Source organism: Cydia fagiglandana, chromosome 7, assembly GCF_963556715.1.
Source record: "Cydia fagiglandana chromosome 7, ilCydFagi1.1, whole genome shotgun sequence".
Taxonomy (NCBI): domain Eukaryota; kingdom Metazoa; phylum Arthropoda; class Insecta; order Lepidoptera; family Tortricidae; genus Cydia; species Cydia fagiglandana.
In genome coordinates this window covers 12,065,729-12,088,805 of record NC_085938.1, presented here as the reverse complement: position 1 = coordinate 12,088,805, position 23,077 = coordinate 12,065,729, and the positions used below count along the sequence as shown (strand labels likewise).

Below are 23,077 nucleotides of genomic sequence, written 5' to 3'. Positions count from 1 at the left end.
CCGAATTACGCTTACATCGCTCACAGCACGCTCACGATCGGAGCGATTCACGCTCATAGCGCTTACATGAGATATCGTGACGTCAATGGACGGCGCTCACGGTGCTCACAGTACCAGGCGCAAGCACCTTGAGCGCAAACGTCAAGGTGACGTTTGACAATGAGGGAACAGGCGCAAAAAAAAATTAGTTAGCTAACGATCGGTTTTCCTAGGACAGCGATGCCATCATATAGAGACCGTCTCCATACTAAATAATATGGGTAAACATGGACGTCGTAGTATTTGTATGGAGACGGCCGCTATATGACGGCACCGTTATCTTAGGAAACCAGAGCATAAACTGATTCGAACCGGCAGCCAGCACTGTAATGCTCTAGTTTCCTAGGATAGCGGTGCCGTCATATAGCGGCCGTCTCCATACAAATATTGCGACATCAATATTTAGCCGTATTATTTAGTATGGAGACGGCCGCTTTATGACGGCACCGCTATCCTAGGAAAACTGATCTTTAGCGTTGTGAGCGTGATTCGGAACATTGCCTTAGGTATATCTGCAGAGAGCCATGGAGCATGGTATGTGTAAACACCTCCAGAAGCAGACGCACACAGGCGGATTTTCCTAAATTTCTGGCCAAAACTAATGGATTGAATTAAAAGTTAGAAATGCTTTAGGAATCAAATAAAAACGTATTTAAATTAAACTACAGCTTTATTTAAGGTCGATTCACTGTTTCTATATTTATTATATTAGTTTTTTTTTCTTACATGTCCAATAAATACTTTAGTTCTTTTGGATAATCATTTATTTTTGAATCCTTCTTGTAATGTTTTCGTGAAATATCTGTAAGGATCAGATGATACAATGTATTCTTGTATCATCTGATCCTTACATTTTGGATCTGACTAAATTTTCTCGAATAACTTTCTCTGTACATTTTTATGTCTTTATTTATCGATTCTTGAGCTTCTTCTGAAAATAACCCCAAAGGCACTATACAATTTTTCATTATTTCATGGCCATGAAATAAGATTTTATGTACAGTTGTTGGTAGGGGGTACCATGGATAATGATCGATAAAGACAACAGCTGTCTTGCAGCAATAAATTATCAATTTATTTGGATTAACTGGAAACGTACTTGTAAGTGCCAAAAGGATTATAAGAAAGCGATATATAAATTGTATTGGAACTTGGCAAGTTTTGCTCCAACAACAAGTGCTAAAGCTTCATCTGGTGTGAAAGGAATGTGAGATTGTCCAGAAGTGGCTTCTTGTTTTGTAAGTATAGTTTCACATGCTTTAGCAGATTTCAGATCACCATCTCTTTTGAAGTTCATTTTAGCAGCAAACAAAAGTGCACTACTAATTTTTCCTTACGTAAGCCTTCGGTTTTTCTGCGTTTGGACCGATCACTACTCTCACAGAAATCTTTCGAAGGTCTTCCGCTTACTTGCTTTGAAACTTGTGTCTTAACCACGAAACAAATACCATTACTAAGCCAATTACATTCTTTTCCATTGAAATAGGCATTGTTTCTTCTAACAGATGCCCGCTTTTGTTTGTAGTAGAATACGAACTTAGATAATAATTGTTTTGAGTCATTTGTTAGACCATCCTCAACACCTAAGAAACTTGCTACTTGGTTAAAAAGTTTTTCATTATTATCTTTCGAATTGCTCATTCTATAATATTCAAGCAATTGTTGACGACTTATAATGATATTCTCAGAAGATGAACCAAAAACAATGAAAAAATAAAGAAAAACTGTTTTCGTGATTTTTACTTCTAACTGATAATTGTCTAATAAAAAGCAGATTAGCACGTATTAGCAACCTAAACTGTCAAAATAGTTTAGCTAATATGTTTGTCTTTACTATGATATTCATCCAGTAGTCAAATTCTATTGAATATTGAACTTTATACACTAATATAAGTAACCAACAGGTAAAAATTCGATTGTAAATTAACTTTTTTTTTCCTGTGTATAAACAAACTGAAAAGTATGAACATTCATGTTAAATATATAGTTACATACCTCCAGCTTCACAATCCATTATATAAATCACACCAAACAACTTCGAAACAATAGAATATGTTATATAAATACACTTAGTTTTAACAAGTAATTAACCTTTGGTCAGAAGTCGATACTTCGTTAATGTGGGTAGTTATGAAAACGTTTGTTTAAATTGTTTTGAGGGTTGTCATTAAATCTTAGGAACGATACAGATACAAAAAATAAAGTCACGTGACTATTATCGTTGATTTGGTACATTGGACTTTTGGCCAGAAATTTAGGAAAATCCGCCTGTGTGAGACGACAAGTGCGAGATAATTGAGTAAAAGTAAAAATAATCGGATTTTAAATTGGCATTGCACTAAGGCGAAGTTTTAAGTTTATTTAGGAGGTATTTTGAGAAATTTTCAAGTTGAAAAGTTACATTTAAAAACACGTTCACGAGCTTACATTGCGAGTCGTTAGCGATAATGGAGTCATCGGGCGGAGTATTGCGCATCATAATATGCGCAGCGACGTATTCTGATTGCAGACGCTGCGTGAACGCACCGATGCGCTCATAGTCGTAACCACGGTACACGAATTGCTTGTTCTGTAAAGAGAAAACATAGTTTTACAACAACACGTTTAAGCAAAGACATATGTAACTTCGTATAAGATGAATAAAGTCTAAGGAAAAAACGTGCATCGGAAATCAAGAAAAAGTCATTCTCGGATAGATGGCGCACACACCTTTGGCATATGCTCGGCTAGAAGGCGTGACGACAACGTTTCATATTTAACAATTTTAACACTTAGGTAGATGTCAGTGAATGAACATGGGTCAAAATGATATAAAAATAATAAAATCATTTATCCATATATACATTTTTTTTTAATAATTTTATACGTTTTCATTTTGACTTTTAGTCGTGTGTCGATAGATGGCAGTAAATTTACTGTGACTACAAAATTTACTATGACTGGCCACCTCTATACTATCTATTCTCTTTGGTTTAAGTAAACGAACGAACGTGATGCTGCATAAGTATACAGCATCAGCTTAGGTTTCCGTTCCCGACCCAGAACTATTTCAAGGTTCTTCATGCTGCTTTTTTGCCACATGAAATTGACTTACCCTCACAAACAGCGGGCATCCTTTTCCATAGAAGCCGACCCTGAAATACTCGGGTTCCGGGCGAAGTTGCGTCAGTATAGAGTCCAGGAAAGTCGCATGGGTTCGCAGGCAGTGTGCCAGACGTGCGTAGTCACAGAGCTTCTGTTCGTAAAGAGTTGCCAGCTCTCGCAGAAGTGGTAAACCTTTTTCCCAGCACTAAAAAAAAGTTTTATGAGTTTTATGACATAAATGTAGTGTCAAAAAATCGTGTAGACCCTGCTAACAATAGCGATTGGATACAAGTTTTTGAGCGGCACCAGTAGGTAAGCGGCACCACTATCTCATAAAGAAACCTCCAAGCTAACTCTGCACCGGCATGGCGCCAAATTACTATGAAAATATACAAATTTTACCTTCCAATAAAATTGGTATTATGTTTCCTTCCACATCGAAGATCTTCATTGAGAGAGTAACGCGATCGTTGACCGATCGATGCCGCTAGCGTCTATGCAGTCGCTCCGCTCCACGCCGTGACGTAGTTCCGCTTCCCGTCCCTGCCAACCATTGCTCGCTTCCCGCTAATCGCCGCCGCCATGACATTGTTGAGGAGAAGTACCGTCGGCATAAAAGTAGCCTAGTAGCCTGCCAGGAAGGCATTACTCAGATCTTCGATGTGGAAGGAAACATAATACCAATTTTATTGGAAGGTAAAATTTGTATATTATGTGTTCCGTACTCCACATCGAAGATCTTCATTGAGACCTGTTTATTATCTCCTGGTGGCGAGTTAGCGGGCGCGCAAGCGATAGGGCTACACCTACTGTCATAGAACTCAGAGAAAGAATAAATATGTATACACCATATTGCAACCCATGAAATCACAGTGACTCGTTATAATGTGAATTACAGGAAATTGAGAATTGAAATTGTAATCTCAGGTTCGAATCTGACGTTAAACTGGTTTAAGAGAATTCTCATTCGAAATCGCATCCGATCCGCAGAATCTCGGCAAGTCATGTTCCCAATTAACATAAGCGAAAATATCGCTAAGTGAATAGCTTTCCAGCCAATTTAGTTATTAAGTATATCGTGGATCAAAAGCAATCGTAGGCGAGGCCGGCTTGGATGAGACTGTGGCTGAAAGAAATAAGCGAAGTGTCCCCTAACATTTTGTGTAATTCTCGCAAGGTGACGTACCCAGACTACCTACTTATACTGGGTCTATACTTTATTCCGGAGCTTCTAAGAGTCCAGTCGGTAAGACACGTTATCTGGTTTAGAGCCGAATTTCGGACACAAAATAATAGCGTTAAAGTTATCTATGTAATTGCCCGGGCTACAGTGTAGTAGAGTAAGGTCATTGACCCTGCGGCCTGATGCTAACAGCAAAAGTGCGGCAGCTCTTCTGTCGTACTTCTTCTAACGTACCTAACGTTGTAGGGCTATTTAAATTAGGGCAAGTAGATGTCTCGCGTCCCAAGCTGGTGCTTTGGGAGGCGGTGGTCTCGCTATTAATGGCGTTGGAAGAAGGCATAGTGTCCGATAGTGGTTCATACACAGCACTTGTGAGAGGCTTATGAACGAGTATCGTTCTGAAAGCTAACATGGATAATAGAAATAGACGTCTGAGATAGCTCGCTACTTCACTGGATAGAGGTACCTGGCAGTTGATCTTATTTTTGATGCACCATAAAGACCGTTTCTACATTGTGGCCGTACATGCAGCCTAGACAAGGGGACGAGATCGACAGGGGCTCCCGTTACTGGTTTTCTATACAAACACAGTACCGGAATCGGGAATATCCGGTTCTTCCATATTAGTGAGACAGTGACAGTTGCGTTTCGTTCGCTACGTAGCGTTAGACCTTGGCATGTTATATGCATGCGCCAGTCACGCCAGTAGCGGACGTCACTCCTGATCCCGCCAGCTCGGTGTTGGAGCGTCCTATCTGACAGGAGCTACGCCTCATTCTTAAGGTCGTTGACTCGTAAGGGAGGGCGGTTTACTAGGACCGCCAGTAAATTGCAAGCTTACCACAGCTGCTTTAAGACTCTCCTTATCACGCCGTCGCAGTACACAGACTAGGCTGGGAGGTGGAGACATCCATGCCAAGTCTCACAGGCAGCTGTCAAAAGTCGTGGTAGCAGTTCAATGAGTCTGTTAAGAAATACCGTGGCACAGTGCGAGGGCTCTCGAAAGCGGAGGCCGGCCAACAAGGCGCCTGTCAGGTGAAGACAGTCTCGGCGGCTGCTGGGCGCAGCTGCCACTCGGGCGCGCAGTGACTCCTTGATAAACCGTCGCCCTCGGGGGTTGTACCGACCTGGCAAGTAGCAAGCAACCAGCGCGACCTGTAGACGATCTGCTGGCATCAGCAGTTTTTGTGACAGCCGTAGTAACGGAAGGGATGTAGTGTCGCCGTCGTTTTATGTATACTGTACCGGTGCGGTTGTATGTTTACACTTCTGTCGTCAGCGCTGCAGATGCGGCCCGTTAACGGTTACTCTTCGCTGAAAGGGCCTTACCTCGTACATTGTCTACCAATATTGGAGATTGTAACGGACTGCTTGCATAAGATGAGGAAGAAAGTGGTGCGAGGCTTTCGGCAGCTCCGTGTTGCTGGGGACTGCGAAGGCTTCACCTTCCTCCATGAACTAAAGTTTGCGAATTTGAGATTGAACAGAAGGCATTGAGTCTCATTTCTGCGAGAAACTCTGCAGCAAGGCAGGCCTGTATGTCGCGAAAAAGAAAACTTTCAATCGGGGTGTTGTGCCGCGTGTCCCACGTGATGTCTAGGAGCGTGATGGTCTAATTCGCTTTATCCGAAGAGACACCCTATATCGAGTTAGTATAGGGCATCGAGTTAGTAGCATGCTTTTAAGGAAATCGAACTGATGAAATCAAGTCTAAAATCGATTTTGGCGCTTTGCGTAACAAAACTGTTTGATAAAGTCGAATACAGACAGATGGAAACTGCTGGAGTCCTCCTGGCCCCTTTCTCTTAGCACCGGAAACTCAAGCTTGTTCAGGCGCAGCGGGTTTATTTGTCCCATTTTGTTTATTATGGCTTTCCGCACGAGTTCGTCTTTGTAAGACGGAACTTAAGCTGGAGAGCGCGAGCAAGCAGAGATAATTATGTGAAGTCTGCAGACCTTTTCGATGCCTTTCACCTCGGTTTCGAGCGGTCGCACAGGGCCTTGTCGCTAGCTGTTCTCCGGTTGGACCACTCCATGGCCTCGAGAAGTCGTAGGAACTTCGAAGCGACACAGCGAAGTCGATCAGCACCTTTATGAAGCCCGGGAACACGACGTATTTTCCTCTGAGTATCGACATATCTTACCGCTTTCAACTCCGGGCAGTCGAGCCGCGCTAGGACGGGGCTCTTTACGACCTTGTCTGCCGTCGCCGGAGGATTCTTTAACCGAAACCAAGAGCTTAGCGGTCTGTTCGTGCTGTACCATACCATACCTATACCTGCACCATAGCTATAGGCGCCTGCATACCTCAATGGAACCATGTGGACAGGACAAAACCGGTGCCTGAGGCCGGGCGGCTCATGGCGGCCGCCACTGGTTCGGGAAGCGCTGGTGCGTGAGGCGAGGACCCATAGTGGCGGCCCGCTCTAGAGGCGTTGTCGCGCGAGGCGGGCGGCTCCATCGTGGCGGCCGCCGCCACCGGCTCGGGAGGCGCCGGTGCGTGAGGCGAGAGGCGCCATCGTGGCGGCCAGCTCGGGAGGCACCGGTGCATGAGGCGGTCGCCGTCTGGCTGGCTGGTCTGGGAGGCACTGGTGTGAGGCGAGAGGCGCCATCGTGGCGGCCAGCTCGAGAGGCGCCAGTGCGCAGGTGGTGGTGCCATCGTGGCGGGCGGCATCATCGTGGCGGGCAGCGCCATTGTGGCAGCCGCCGCCGCCGCGTCGATGCGTAATGCGAGAGGCGCCATCGTGGCGGCCAGCTCGAGAGGCGCCAGTGCGCAGGTGGTGGTGCCATCGTGGCGGGCGGCATCATCGTGGCGGGCAGCGGCATCATCGTGGCGGGCAGCGCCATTGTGGCAGCCGCCCCCGCCGCGTCGATGCGTAATGCGAGAGGCGCCATCGTGGCGGCCAGCTCGGGGGGCAGGCGGCGTCATCGAGCGGGCGGCGCCATCATGGCGGCCACCGTCGCCAGGCTCAGGTGCGAGAGGCGCCGTCGTGGCGGCCAGCTCGACAGGCGCCGGTGCGCGTGACGGACGTTACCGGCACGGGAGGCGCCGATGGCTAGGCTCGTAGCTGCACGCATCATCACGGCGACGCTGTTGCCCTCGGCGGTGCCATCGTGGTGGCCACCACCGGCGCGTAGGTCACCAGCGACGTCATGACGGGCGGCAACCAACGCGGCGATCGTCGCTGTACTCGTAGCATTTCCACTGCTTACACGTAACTTACCTTCCTTCCGCTCGAGCAGTCGGGACGCAGAAGCGGTCCGCCTTCACCTTGGCGCGATCCACCCGCGATGCGCCCGCAGCTGCAGGAGCGGCGTGTGATGTCTCGCAGAGCCACGCGGATCTCTCGGAGTCCCGCTGGACTGGAAGCGTCCGCACCGTAACTGCAGCAATAGGAGCGGGCGTGTAACGTCTCTCGGAGTCCCGCGGACTGGAGGCGTCCGCACCGCGACTGCAGCAACAGGAGCGGGCGTGTGACGTCTCTCGGAGTCCCGCGGATTGGAGGCGTCCGCACCGCGACTGCAGCAACAGGAGCGGGCGTGTGACTTCTCTCGGAGTCCCGCGGACTGGAGGCGTCCGCACCGCGACTGCAGAAACAGGAGCGGGCGTGTGACGTCTCTCCGAGTCCTGCGGACTGGAGGCTTCCACCATGGCCCGCAGTGTCGCGGTGTCTCGGAGTCACCTTGGACGACAGCAGAAGACGGGCCCCCGCGCCGGGGGACGGGGCGCCCCGGTCGCGCCGCAACTAACAACACGAGGTACTCCCAGGCTACTGCCTGAGAACCCTCCGCGAGTGACGAAGTAACTTCTGAACGCCAATAAAATTAGAATATCTTAAACTGGCTCACCGGATGGTTCGAGACAATCCAAACCTCCCTATCAGCGAAGCGCGGCACCCGACAGCGGCGCGCGCAGGCCGTCCGCCGCCGCGCCGCCCGGGCGCCGCCGCCGCCGCCGCAGGCACGATGACCGCACGTTCCCTCTCCGATGCGGAGCGACTTGTTACCACTTGTTAACAAAAACCACTGACGCACTTCCTACTTCGATCTCGAAAATGCGAGTTAACGGTAACGATTTTAGCAGCATGGAATGTGAAAATTAATTTAGCAAGAAAAAGTGGGTAGAATCGAAAAGCACCGTTCGATGACTTCGATCGCGAGACCGCCAAAAGACTAATAGTGGCGATCTCTGCCATATCTCACTATTTAATCGACCGAGCTTTGGATCGGAAATGTTAAAGCACCATGCTGCAAAAATATACGCAAAAAATATTTGCGGACCATCGGTCAAGACGGTCGACGAAACAATGACATGGCGGCGGCGATTAGCGGGAAGCGAGCAATGGTTGGCAGGGACGGGAAGCGGAACTACGTCACGGCGTGGAGCGGAGCGACTGCATAGACGCTAGCGGCATCGATCGGTCAACGATCGCGTTACTCTCTCAATGAAGATCTTCGATGTGGAGTACGGAACACATAATATAACGTTTATTACACTACACTTAACCGCTAATTCGGTGCTAAGTTAGTTCAGAGTTAAGACGGACTCTAGTTATGATAATTTAACAAATTCACTGCCAATAACACGCTAGATGTGTTCATTTTTGGAAACAGGTAAGAGAGATTTACCTTTCCGCGATCGAAGTACTGTAAGACTTGATTGTATAGGGCTTCTTTTCGCTTCCATTCCGGTGTCTCGGGGTATTCTGGATCTACGCCAACTTGATCGCTCTCCCAACTCAATGTTTCTGCGTATAACTGCAAAGCAAAAGACATCTTATAGGTAGAATGTCCTATTTGAAGGTATAACTCCAACACGAACAATTTGTATGAGGAATCGGTGCAAATTATATTTCGTCAACGATAAGGGCTGATTTAGACGATGCGAGTTTCATTACATTGCGGTTTTTAATCGGCCGTTTGAATTGGACGTGACTAAAGTCCGTTAACTAATATCGCATGCGAGTTCGCGCGCCGTCTAAATCAGCCCTAAGGGTTAATACGTCTCACTCTCTCATTTTGCTTATAGAGAGAGTGAGACGCAATGGCATTGAACTAAGAAATGGATAGATGGCGCTAGAGGTCTTCGTAAAATTCGACACCAAATGACCGCGTCACCGAATGATGGTGTGTTTGATTCGATGGAGATTGGTTTTTAGATATATTACAGGTGCAAAAATGTGATAACTAATATATTTTTTAGTTTCGCTTAAGAGACCATCAACGTGCACACTAGCGCCACTGCTGAATCATCGAAGGAGGCCGCTACGTACTATATTTTGTATTTAAGTACCTTTTGAATACGTCAAACTAGTTTTTATGTTGCTGGATTCGTCAATCTATGCATCCAAAGTTAAAACGGCCGTTTTTTTTTTTGAGTTCGGAGATCGACGAATCCAGCAACAATAATCACGATTATTCAGCAGTGGCGCTAGTGTGCACGTTGATGGGCTCTTAAAATAAACGACTATCTATAAGAATGGGTGTGTATTGAGGTTCTATTTCGAAGTAACTGTGTGCACTGTGCAGTAAGCTTAACAAGAGCGTGCACCCGGCTTCGACAAAGTTGTCCGACGCGATGTGCAGATCGTGCAGTTTGTACACGTAGCGTAAGTACATCTCGCTCTCTCATTAAGCAAAATGTGAGACGCAAATACATATTGGACCAATAGATTGGGTAGACGAAATACCACCCTTAGATTGGTTTTTATATATGTCAGAGGTGCAAAAACGTGTTAATTTATTTTTTCGAGTTTCACTTATAACAGTGGGTATGTATTGAGAGTGTTATTCGAAGTAACTATATGCAGTAAGCTTACCAAGAGCGTGCACCCAGCTTCGACAAAGTTGTCCGACGCGATGTGCAGATCGTGCAGTTTGTACACGTAGCGTAAGTACATCTCTTTGCGGTCGATCTCGTTCTTATAAAAGCTCTGCAACAAATCACATAAAAGAGTAAACATTAAAAACTGTCGAAAAACTGGAAAAACAACGCAAAATTGTGAAATAGACATACACAGTAATCCTGCAATTTAATTCCAAAGGGCGGCCTTAGATGGCGCTAGTAGTGCATGTGTTTTGATACGAATGCGGGCGTTTTGTATTGTTTTTTGTTAGCGTCCTACTTTTGGGCAAATTTGATCAGGACATAATTTAGATTGACCTTTCGTCTGTATTTGATAAGGATCCGGGCCGAATTTTAAGTCATTTCTTTGCAGTTTTTTTCGAAAATGTATTTTTTTGTTATATACGGTACGACTGAATCTACAATCTTATACCACCACACACATGCGAAAGGTAAATCTGATTATTTTAATGTAAAAGAAAGGCGTGGCAATTAAATTGCTATACATACACCCTTAGTTTTCAGACTTGAACATAGATGGCGTTAGTAGGCGCAGAGAGTACTGATAATTCATTCATGAAATTGATCAGTACCCGTTTCTTTGTACCATCACGCTCTGCGATTATTGCGCCATTTAGGGTCCTAGCTAAATTGATTGTTCAATACTCTTACGCTATAGAATTTCCAATTGAGCAAGAGCCCTTAATGGCATAACAATCCCGTGTGGTGACTGTACTACTAGCAAAGAAAATTTGAAATAGAGAGTTACTGTCATGGTAAATTATATAGCTACAGTACATTTACTGCCATCTTTCGACAGAAGGTTAAAATTGTCAGAACACCATTTGACTTTGATTTTGATTATTCTTTCACTGATATGTGTTAACCAGTTAAATATTAATGCCATCTACTCGAGAATAGGCCAAAGGTATGGTGCTATCTTTTCGAGCGATGGCGCCATAAACTTAACCATAAATATTAATATTTAACAAGTTAACACATATCAGTGAAAGAATAATGATCAAAGTCAAATGGCGTTCTAACAATTTTCATCGTCTGTCGAAAGATGGCAGTAAATGTACCGTAGCTACATAATTTAAAATGACAGTAACTCTCTATTTCAAATTCTCTTTGGTAGTGGTTTAAGTTTTATAGATAACAGCGGTACTCACAAGTAGGTTGACGGTGGCGGCCATCCTCTTATCGCGGTGCTCGGCGCCCTGCATGACGGCTCGGTAGTCGAGCAACCTCTCCAGCAAGCGCGTCACGCAGCCTACGAACGCCGCGCCAGCCTCGCGCCAACCCTCAGTTGATACGCGCTCCATGAGTCTGGTGATGGAAATTACATTTTAATAATAGTTACTATTGGAGTTTCGAAGATTTCATACAATGATATTGTTCTCGAAATTATATCTCTTTTGATGGCTGGCTTGTTATGCTGTAGCAGATCCTTAATTTTCCAGATCAGATAATATTTATAATATAATGTAGTACAATATGTCATTATAAACTAATCCATTTTCACCACTAAAAAATTTCACCTTAACATAATCAGCACTTACACAGAACTCAGATGCTCCCTGCGTTGCAATAATGAGGCATGTACAATAAATAGGCATTTTATGAAAGATTACACATAATTTATATTTTAGAGTAGCAATTGGATATTAAATAATACAAACTTAAATGTTAAGCTGTCTCCAACAAGATTTTATTCATAGGAATAAGCTTCAAGAAGGTCGAATAAAGTAATATATACCTATCAGTACATAATCATCAGTTTGCTGTAGTTATTCAGTTGCATATAAAATTTACGCCCTTAGGACACGTGGCCCATTTAAAAAGAACAATTTTATGGAGAAATAATTAATACTAGGTACGGATACAGTGTCTATCTATTACCACGCGTGACACGCGTCCGATCAGAGTATTGAACTTATCACCAAGGGATTACTAATATGTTGCATAAAATTTATTGTCATATTCTACTTTCGCATAGCAACCCTTGGCAGAATCATCATTTCGCAGAATTACTTTTTGCATAAGTTTCATGGCATACTGTTGTTTCGCACAATTTTGTAAAGCAGAATAATGCAATGGCATAATCTCAATTTGAAGAATAATACTATAATCGAATAATTGTTTTGCCGAAAATTGCGTCGCATAATATGTACTTGGCATACTGTCTTCTCGCACAATTTCCTTAGGCAGAATAATTCATTGGCATACTGTTGATGAGAATAATATTTTGATGGATAGTTAGTTTCTCGCCGAAATATAACTATTTTCATGTGATATAATGTTTAATCGATATAAAAGCTATTCGATATAACGTTTACTGGATATAATGAATATTTGTTATAAGTATTTATGGTATAATGTATTCAAATGTATAATAATAAGTTGAGGTTATAATAAAAAAAGTCGGTTCTGGCGCTTCGCCGGCCGCTACCGCGGCACGCTCGCTTCGCTCGCTCGGCTCGCGCGCTGTAGGGTCGCAGTTCTACCTAACACTCCTCCTCGCTTCGCTCGTCGTCGTACCTAACTGAGACCTGCCTTAAGTTCGAATACGTAGGTTGTTATAATAGTAGTAAATATTACAAATTATACCAGTACTACATTATGCCAACTGAGCGTTATATCGAACTTAATTATATACGCTGTTAATGTTAGATTAGAAGTTGTTATATTACAAGTTCATTATACTTGACGATAGTTAGACTCTTTAAGAATATACCATGTATTGTTATAGCAAAAGTGCATTATGTCCCTCAATCGTTATATCGACTAAAAATATATCAAAAGTTGTTATATGGACCGTTACGCACCCTCTTTTGAGTAGGGGTCGCAGTTCTAACCTAACCTACAGTTCTGGCAACAATTTCTTTTGTGTAGGGGTCGCAATTGTAACCTAACCTAACCTATAGTTCTGGCAGCAATTCCTTTTATGTAGGGGTCGCAGTTCTAACCTAACTTAACCTGTAGTTCTGGCAGCAATTCCTTTTGTGTAGGTTCAGTCAGCGACATGAGTATTATGCGGTAACAATTTCGGCAGAACTTTTATTCTGCTGCATAACATTCTGCGAAATTCAAGTCTACAATATGAGCAATATGCCATAAGAAATTCGGTGGAATGTAATTTATGCTACATACAATTCTGCGTATGTAAAATCGACGATAGTAGTATTCTGCTATTCAAAATTCTGCCAAATGGATGTTATGCGACATGACAGTTATGCTAATTATACAATTATGCAAAAGTATCATTCGGTTAAAAATGTTTCTGCGAAACCTGCTATGCGAAGTGTATTTCGGACAATCGATATTATGCAAGATAAAGGGAAGCCATCACCAAGATCCCAAAGAATACCGTTGCCTCACAGTTAATAGAGACCGGTGATTACCGGGAAGATGGATCGCGTAATCACGATAGCGGCTACTACTAGTTGTGTATACTCCCTTCAGACACAAGTCAAGAGCATAATAATAGTTCTACCAGGCGTGGCTCACTCCGCGATGTCGTCGCTTTGCTACAGGTAGCTAAAAGTCCATCCGTTCGACCCCAAATTTGGGGTTTGCCATAAGCCGCGCGTGGCGCTATCGCCACCTAGCGGCAATATCTGTGCTGATCGTCACAGATGCGTTTTGTTAGAGAGCGAGTCTTCTGTACCTAGTACTATTATTTATTCTGTGGTTCTACTCACACGCAGTCGAACAGCCGGCGGTAGTGGTCGTCGGCCTTGTTGTCGGCGACGAGCGAGTCCAGCTTGTCGACGAGCGCGGCCTCGGTGCGGCGCGCGGAGCCCGTGGCCTCGCGCTCCATGGCCATGAGCGCCACCAGCGCGCCCAGCGCGGCGCGCCGCAGCTCGCCCACCAGCGTGATCTCCAGCAGCGCGCCCACCGCGCCTGGCACCAGGTGGAGCTGTGCTTTGCCTGGAAAAGAACGTAGTGATAAGTTAAAAAAAATACTTGTATCAGCCAGCCGGTGGTGTATCAGCCAGGTTGGGATATAAAGAGGGATTTACTGGCGAGGGTATAATTATACCAACTATTTCAAGGATATTGTCGCTTTTTTGAGCTCCAACTGGACTCCAATTTGTTACTTAACTCCTAATTAAAATTGAGCGCAAAAACTGCCGCGCGAGAGAAAACTGTAAGATATTTCACTCGGTATTTGACTTTTAACATGATGATGAATACATCTTTCCTAGTGCCTACGTCAAATCATGGGATTAGTTGTCAAGCGGACCCCAGGCTCCCATGAGCCGTAACAAAATTCAGGGATAACGCGAGGAAGTAGAAGATGAATACATCTTTCCCGTAGTGTTAGCGCGACTTACCGAGGCGGCCCCAGACGGCCAGCACCTGCAGGCCGGCGGCGGCGCGCATGCGCGGCCGGTCGGGCCCGCGCCCCGCCCAGCGCTCCGGCGTCAGCGCGCTCGACGTCACCAGCGCCACGCCCAGCTCCATGTACCCCGACCATAGCTGTAAACAAAGTTAACATTCATTTAAAAAAATCCCTGGGCGGTGCTTCCACTGTCTAGTGAAAGTCTAAAATCTAAAAAAAGTCGACCGGCCTGGCCTAGTGGCACAGAATAAATAATAGTACTAGGTACAGAAGACTCATTCTCTAACAAAACGCGTCTGTTACGATCAGGACAGATATGGTCGCTAGGTAGCGACAGCGCCACGCGCGGCCTATGGCTAGCCACCAAAATTGGTGTGGAACGGATGTACTTTTAGCTACCTGTAACAAAGCGGAGTGAGCCACGCCTGCTAGTAGGTACTTGGGTAGTGACCCTGCCTGTGAAGCCGATGGTCCCGGGTTCGAATCCCGGTAAGGGCATTTATTTGTGTGATGAACACAAATATTTGTACCTGAGTCATGAGGTTAGGTCCTGATGTTATCTATGTATTTATCCCTATAAGTATGGGCGGTATCCGGATAGTAACATTGCTTGATTTCGGAGTAAACAAAATTGAAACCATAAGGAAATAGTAAAGCTATGAAATTTTGCCTCATTGAAAAGCAATTTTTGAAAGGTAAACCATAAAATTCAAATTTACCCACTAAGTCCAAAAGGAAGGTAATTTTAATGACAGTATAATCAGGAAAGGTATCCTTCTAACACCTTTGCAATTAGTACCCAGTGAACGAATATACAAGGAAACATTCTGTCCGCTCAATTATGACCCAACGTAAACTACCCCGCGATAGGCGGTACTTACAAACTGCTCGATTGGCAACCTCAGTTCGACCGAGTTGACAGTCAGTGACAAATGGCTAAATTGGTTTATAAAAACAACGTTTTTTTATAACTAAAAATGGCTTCATGTGTCTGGAAGTGGTGCAGAAGTTACTCTGCTCATACCAAGGCCACTGGAATCACTTTTCACATGTAAGTAAACAGATAAATTCACTAAAATTTTGAATAAATATGACGACATTTTTTCAATATTACCGTGCTAAGCTAAAACGTAACACCTGCATACGACTTTCATAATAACATACGACTTTTTAAATTACGAGGATAATAGGGATGATGTTATGCTAAATGAAGTAGACAATTTTATTAACTTAGTTTGATTTAGGTATCCTACATTGTAATAAATTCCTTCTTACATATTTATATCATCCTTTTTTCTTTCATGGGATGGAGGTATAAAAACTACCTAGTTATTTCAAATTACCTAATTATCAAATTTCGTATTGTTATTCTAGTATTTGTTATGTTACTTTCCATTCAGATTCCCTTAAGATCCTATTCGCAGAGAACTATGGACAAAAGCTGTCCAATTAGAAAGACATGAAATTGATTGGATGCCTGACAAGAGATCTAGAATATGTTCTATTAATTTCAAAGATGAAGATTTCCACTTGTCAGAAAAAGGGTTCACGACTTCACGCAGCTTAATAAAACTGCTTTACCGATTTGTACTCATGAGATAACCATACCCGGTCTCCTATATGTAGATATGTTTTTTCTGTCACTCTTTCAATGAATTAGTTTATCAAATACACACATTACCTGAATATGTTGATCATTTGAAGCCACCTTCTGCTATCACGACTATATGCTACGACCAGGTACTCTCTTAAGCCATTTCCGTCAGCAGAAAAGAGCGCCAAATTTAGAAAATGTAAGCGCGCGAACGGTTATGGTCCCATACAAAATTTTAATTTTGCGTCTTTTTCTACTGACAAACTTGCTTGACCGGCTATATACTCGTACATATAAAATATTTCCATTGGAACTGAAATTGGGGATGAGCCTTTATTGTGTCTCCGCCTGTTCAAAATTTTTGGACCCGATTCGTGTACCCATGTAAATTTTGCAGGCTGTCCGATTAATAAGATCAAGCTCACCATACATTTACTATACTTGATCTTGATCTTAGAAAAACGGACAGACTATACCTGAACGTGACTTCGCTCTGCCTTACAGATTGATAATAAAATATACCTAGCTGTAAAAAATACTTATAATAGCGGAATACATTTATACAACAATTTATATTTACTTATGTTGAGTTAGTTTGTTAAAATTTTGTTATGAAAATAACAAAATTTTAACTAGTTATCTTTTAATTGCATTAAATTATTATACGTGAAATATTTGACTGGTTCTTCGATGTATTGCATAAACCTATCCCCGTCCAAGTCATATTCTAATCAAATATGAACCGCGGACTCTCAGCGGCCAGTACGTACAGCAAGAAGGTTATTAGCGGATTAATGTCGCTGATTGGTAGTTATTGACGTTATATGCATTTCATCTACACTTAGCTATGTACATTTGTGCAATAGAGATGACTATTATTCCGTTTACCAGCTTCGATTACAGGCTCTGTAAACGTATCGTCTTATTTAAATGTAGGCGTAATTGTGTATGTGTGCTAATTTGTGCCGAGAATTTGAATGGCAATGTTCCCAAAGGCGGTTTCCTTGTATATGCCTTCACTGTTAGTACCATCATAAAAAATAAAAGTAAGATAACGGAAACGTTGATTTTGACCTCGAAAGCCGAAGCCAATTTTTGCGCTTTTGAGTTTGGAACTTTCATTTCTATAAGAGTTCATAACTCGAATTTAATTTACACTTGTACAAGTAGCGGATGGCGCTGGAGCTAATATACGGCGTTGCATGAACAAGAGATTTCCTCTGGCAGGATTGGTCCTTAGGACCCAGGCCGCGTAGCCAAGATGCCAATCGCTTACGCTCCGTAGCGATCGAAACGCAACTGTCACTGTCGCACTAACGTGGAAGAGTGATAGAGAGACATAAAGCTTTTCGTTGTCGAAGCGATAGCGATTGTAACCTTGGCTAGGCCGGCAGGGATGGATTCAAGAAGTGGAGCCACCGAGATTTTTGATGTAAATTTTTAGGGGGGGGGGGCTCTCAACTTGATCTTGATATCTGTATCATTTAAGCTACTAGGTCAAGTTTGGTATCGTTTCCGTATAAATCGGGGGTGCCGAATTCATTTCTGATATCATAATGACACCATTCCGAACAAAAAATAGAATATGAAAAAAAAACTTTTTTTTAATTCCTCTTCACGCTTAAACTGCTGAACCAATTTAATTAAAATTTGGTACAGAAATAGTTTGAGTCCCAGGGAATAACATAGCATACTTTTAATCTCAATAATCATCCCTTAAGGGTGTGAAAAGGGAGGAGGAAATTTGTATGGGGATTCAATAACCGCTGAACCGATTTAGATAAAATTTGGTATAGAGATAGTTTGAGTGCCGGGAAAGAACATAGGATAGTTTTTATTCCAAAAAAAAACCTTAAGAATGAAAGGTAAGGTGTAGGATTGTATGGGAAATCAATAAACGCTGAACCGATTTCGATGAAATCTATGTCTACATCTTTGATTTAGTTGAAAATGATACTAAACATGACATAGAACCTAAACTTAAAAAATTATTAACCTCAAAAGTCGCAGACGCTTAACCCCTCGCGCTCGCGACGCTTAAAGCGCTCGGAATCAAAAGCGAGATAATTTTATACAATAAAAAATCGAAACACCGCACTATGTTAAGGCTCTACTGCCTACCTTTTTAACTGACTTTGCAATTAACAATTTATAAAACATTTATTATATTAAATAATTTTTTTTTAGGGTTCCGTACCCAAAGGGTAAAACGGGACCCTATTACTAAGACTTCGCTGTCCGTCCGTCCGTCTGTCCGTCTGTCTGTCACCAGGCTGTATCTCACGAACCGTGATAGCTAGACAGTTGAAATTTTCACAGATGATGTATTTCTGTTGCCGCTATAACAACAAATACTAAAAACAGAATAAAATAAAGATTTAAGTGGGGCTCCCATACAGCAAACGTGATTTCTGACCAAAGTTAAGCAACGTCGGGCGTGGTCAGTACTTGGATGGGTGACCGTTTTCTTTTTGCATTATTTTCCATTTTTTTTTTTGCTTTATGGTACGGAACCCTTCGTGCGCGAGTCCGACTCGCACTTGCCCGGTTTTTTTGCTCTGAGCAAACACAACTACGCGGGGACTTACGAGGACTTCGGCGGAATGATATCGCCTCGCCAGAGCTCCACTCAAGTCGTAGAGATATTGTAAGTAGTACTAATTATTGCGTACTTAGGGCCCCCCCACATCTGGCGTCTTTCGAGCGTCGGCGTCTACAATTCTATGGCTGACGTCGACGCCAAGAGCATATAATCACTACGTTTTAAGAGTCGGCACTCTCGAACAATCCTCGAACCGAATTATGAACGTACATATCCCAACACGCCAAATACAGGCTTAAAGATCTCGCATCCAGGCCATAATTGTTAAAAAAAGAAAAACCACACAATACTACCAACACAAAAAAAAACAACGCTAGGGCTCGACACTTCCAGTACCTACTGTTTATCGATATCGATAAATGTGCGATACGTGCTGCTGTATTTACCTACTGTACTACCTATTAATAAAATAAAAGAACATTATATATATATAAACAATTTTATTTTACATGATAAAAATAACATAGTTTATTATTCAAGTAGGCATATTACAATATGCTGAATTCGCGCGCATTCTTTTTTAATCTGGTCCCTTTTTATTGAAGGCACTGGATGGAGAATGATTTCCACAAATGAACTTGTTTCCATTCAGCTTTTGAATAGGTAAATAAATACGCCAAATCCTCATTTACTTTTCCTCAGCTTTGCCCATAATCGACATCTGAAATAAAGAGATTATCGATAAAATTGGTCGTACACTATTCGTGTCATAGGTTACTTAGTTTTTTACTTAAAAATACTTTATTCACAAAATATTTTCGTTTTAATCATGGATTGTACACGACTAAAACTAATTAAATTAGTAACTGTTAACGACTCAAAGTAAAAAATGAAAATATTGCATACAAACATCAGTTTACCGACCTGTTCGGATCAAGTTGGAAATTTGGCCAAAAATGCGTCAGTAGTTACGTCTTCTTACACACCCACTACAAACTTCACATTTCCTTAAAGATTTGGCCCCCATTTAAATAACAGCTAAAGTTATTTTACCAATTACAATAAAAAATAACCACGTATTTTCACGTTCACGACAATTCAAATGACGTTTGACGTTTTACTACCAATCATACCAACCTAAAGAAAAGTAAGTATAATACGTCTATGTTAAAAGCAAGTATGGTATGTGCCACTAAAATGCAACAGCAGTCATTTTAATTCGATAAGATTATTTCTATGCCTCAATGTTGGTAACAAGGGCTTTCATAATTTATCAAAGTATGGGGTGTCGATGGGCTGGTCGACGCAACTGCGCAGCGACGTCATTTTCCATAGCGCTGGACCGACGCCGACGCTCGAAAGACGCCAGATGTGGGGGGGCCTTAAACCATAGGAAATAATTATAAACATATTTTTCAAGTTATTATGTGGGCCAATCCCGGCGGCACTGCAATGCCGGGCTGACCCGTGACGGGAGTGGAGCGAGCCCCGAACATCCCGTCGGTTTACAAAAATCAGTTTAATATACTGGTCCCTCAGTGAGGGAACTTTCAGATATTAAGCTGAAAAGAACAGATACTACACTTTGATCTTAGCCAAAAGGCCGAGAAGCGATAACTGCACAGACTTATTCGAAGAGGGTCATTGAATCAGGAAAAATCTTAACACCGCGATGTACGATATCTATCGGAGTAGCGCAGCGACATCTAGCGACAAATTCGGTAACAATTTGCTAAGCAAATGTTGATTTCTTCTGAAGTTTTACAGTCGACATCAGATATATCGGAGCGGCCATGGTACTCACAAATATCTGAACACGCCTCTATTGTCAAGGCATTATAGTGCGTGTTCAGATATTTTTGAGCACTTCAGCCGCTCCGATATATCTGATGGCGACTGTATCTCCTAAAATCTGACCGTTTAAAACTTCCTTTAGCGTCTGAATTTGGTGGGTAATATTATTATCTTTCGATTTGATCGGGACCATTAGGAGGGACATTTGTTTTTTTTTTTGCAAGGATAGTAGCGAACGAAACGCCAATGTCTCTGTCACACAACTGTGGAAGAGTGATAGAGAGAGACTACCGTATCGTTCGTCACAGAGCGAACAATTGGCATCTTGGCTAGGCACCCTGATGTCTCAAAAAACTTAATAGTAATATTATTAAGGTAAGGTGTTACGAAAAAGCAAAAACATACGAACAAATCTAATTCGACCCTTAACGGCCAACTTTTATTTTGAATTATTCAATAAGTTTTACGGACTTACTTGAGAATCAAACTGCGGAGGCTCATCGCCCAGGAACCTCTCCAATAAAGGCTTGGCCAAGTCTTGTAGTGCCGTGAGCAGTACTTTGCAGCTTTGTACTCGCAACACCATCCAGTCGGCCGGGAAAACCTGCGCGAAAACGTGATATTGTGACAAAAAAGACAATAGTTATAAACAAAGCTTTATACTATAAGGACCACTTGTACCCTCCCAATAACCCAGGGTTAAGCGGTTAAACCGTTAACCCAGTGTCAAATTGTACTGGTAACCATGGTAACTCCAGATTTAACCGGTTAACCTCGGGTTAGTGGAATGGTGGCCCTAAGCTTTATACTGAAATCTAGTTCCAGCGAATGGCCATGGATGGATAGTAGTGGCTTGTTTTGATAAGAGAGCGTGCGTGCAGGGTCCCACTGCTAGGAAAGTTTGATTAGAAAATAATATTTATTTATTCAGCAGCTCGGGACCTGCGTGAAAACGAGATATTATGACAAAAAGGACTAAAGTTATAAACAAAGCCTTTTACAATACTTATGCAATCAGTTCAAAAGAGCGGCCATAGATGTCGTTAGTAGTGGCTTGTTTTGATATGAGAGCGTGCGCGTGCAGGGTCCCACTGCTGGGAAAGATTGATTAGAAAACAATATTTATTTATTCAGCAGGCGGGGAAAACCTGTGTGTAAAACGAGATATTGTGACAAAAAGGACTAAAGTTATAAACAAAGCCTTTTACAATACTTATGCAATTCAGTCCAAAAGAGCGGGCATAGATGGCGTTAGTAGTGGCTTGTTTCGATACGAAAGCGTGCGTGTAGTGTCCCACCGCTGGGAAAGATTGATTAGAAAACAATATTTATTTATTCAGTAGGCCGGGAAAACCTGCGCGAAAACGAGATATCGCGATAAAAAGGACTAAAGTTATAAACAAAGCATTTTACAATACTTATGCAATTCAGTTCAAAAGACCGGGCATAGATGGCGTTAGTAGTGGCTTGTTTCGAAACGAGAGAGTGCGTTTCGTAATGTTTTATTTTGCTTAGGGTGGTATTCCAGTTGTCCATTTTATTTGTCCAGTGTCATTGCGTCTCACTCACTCAACAAGCAAAATGTGAGACGCAAATACACATTGGACCAAGATTTGGACAAATAGAATACCATCCTAAGAAATTAAGTTTATACGTTTACTTACATCCTGTTCAATAAGATGTCGGAAGACCAAGAAGGCCCGCATGAGGAAATCCTTGAGCGGCTTCCGGTCCTGCGGGTGCGGGGCCAGATGGCTCCAAAGTCTTTGGTAGTGGGCCGGCTTGAGCAGTTCCATGCAGCCGAGTAAACCGGCTACCATTGATCCCTGTGTAAATAATGATAATCAGTAGTTATTGGTTTACTTGGATCGATTGAGGCAACTGCGTCAGATGTTTGACCATTTAAATTTAGAGCGACCCATAGCTATGCCAAAGAGAATAGATAGTAAAGAGGGGTCCTGTCATTGGAAATTTTGTAGTCACAGTACATTTACCGCCATCTAAGTATGGACACACAACTAAAACTCAAAATGAAAACGTATAGAATTATCAAAAAAATGTATATATATGCATTAATGATTTTATTATTTTTACATCATTTTGATCCATGTTCATTCACTGATATCTATGTGTTAAAATTGTTAAATATGAAACGGAGTCGTCACGCCATCTAGTCGAGGATAGGCTAAAGGTGAGTGCGGCATCTATCCGAGAATTACTTTTTCTTGATTTCCGAGGCACGTTTTTTCCTTAGACTTTATTCATCTTATACGAAGTTACATATGTCTTTGGCTATGCGTAGTGCAGTGAAAATACCTATAGGGACCGTGCGCGTTCGAGGGTCTGCCATCTTGTGGCCTGAATCGGAAACAAGTGCAGATGTACATTGCCAAAGCAAGTGCTACTATCTACCGTTCTCGTCGGTACGTTTCCTTGAGCATAGCAGGTTCTACCATCTCGTGGGCTACAACGGAAGCATAAACGACATATTTACGCCTCGTGCCAACAATCTGACGGCTCCTATTTTGCCCCCTATAGTTCATGCACTGGACCTATTGCTAACCGAGTACCTAGCATAAAATTTGTAAAAGTAATAAGTTTATAAAATTTGTTATCTGTGAATTTAGTAATAATTGTTTTACTAACAA

General features: G+C 42.7%; 1 protein-coding gene and 1 non-coding gene across 2 annotated transcripts in view; both read right to left on the bottom strand.

Moving 5' to 3' along the window:
• The window catches only part of LOC134665918 (dedicator of cytokinesis protein 4), a 109,625-nt gene that overhangs the window by 7,751 nt on the left and 78,797 nt on the right, over positions 1-23,077 (bottom strand). The window contains exons 18-26 of the mRNA XM_063522976.1: positions 22,094-22,255; positions 20,905-21,033; positions 14,492-14,636; positions 13,856-14,084; positions 11,324-11,480; positions 10,126-10,239; positions 8,936-9,064; positions 3,134-3,328; positions 2,467-2,608 (exon numbers count right to left, since the gene is read on the bottom strand). Of these exons, the coding sequence (XP_063379046.1) occupies positions 2,467-2,608; positions 3,134-3,328; positions 8,936-9,064; positions 10,126-10,239; positions 11,324-11,480; positions 13,856-14,084; positions 14,492-14,636; positions 20,905-21,033; positions 22,094-22,255 (1,402 nt within the window). The remainder of the gene's footprint in view (positions 1-2,466; positions 2,609-3,133; positions 3,329-8,935; positions 9,065-10,125; positions 10,240-11,323; positions 11,481-13,855; positions 14,085-14,491; positions 14,637-20,904; positions 21,034-22,093; positions 22,256-23,077) is intronic.
• LOC134666380 (U2 spliceosomal RNA) lies at positions 20,058-20,250 on the bottom strand. The gene has a single exon (XR_010098497.1). It is a non-coding gene; the product is annotated as a U2 spliceosomal RNA (small nuclear RNA).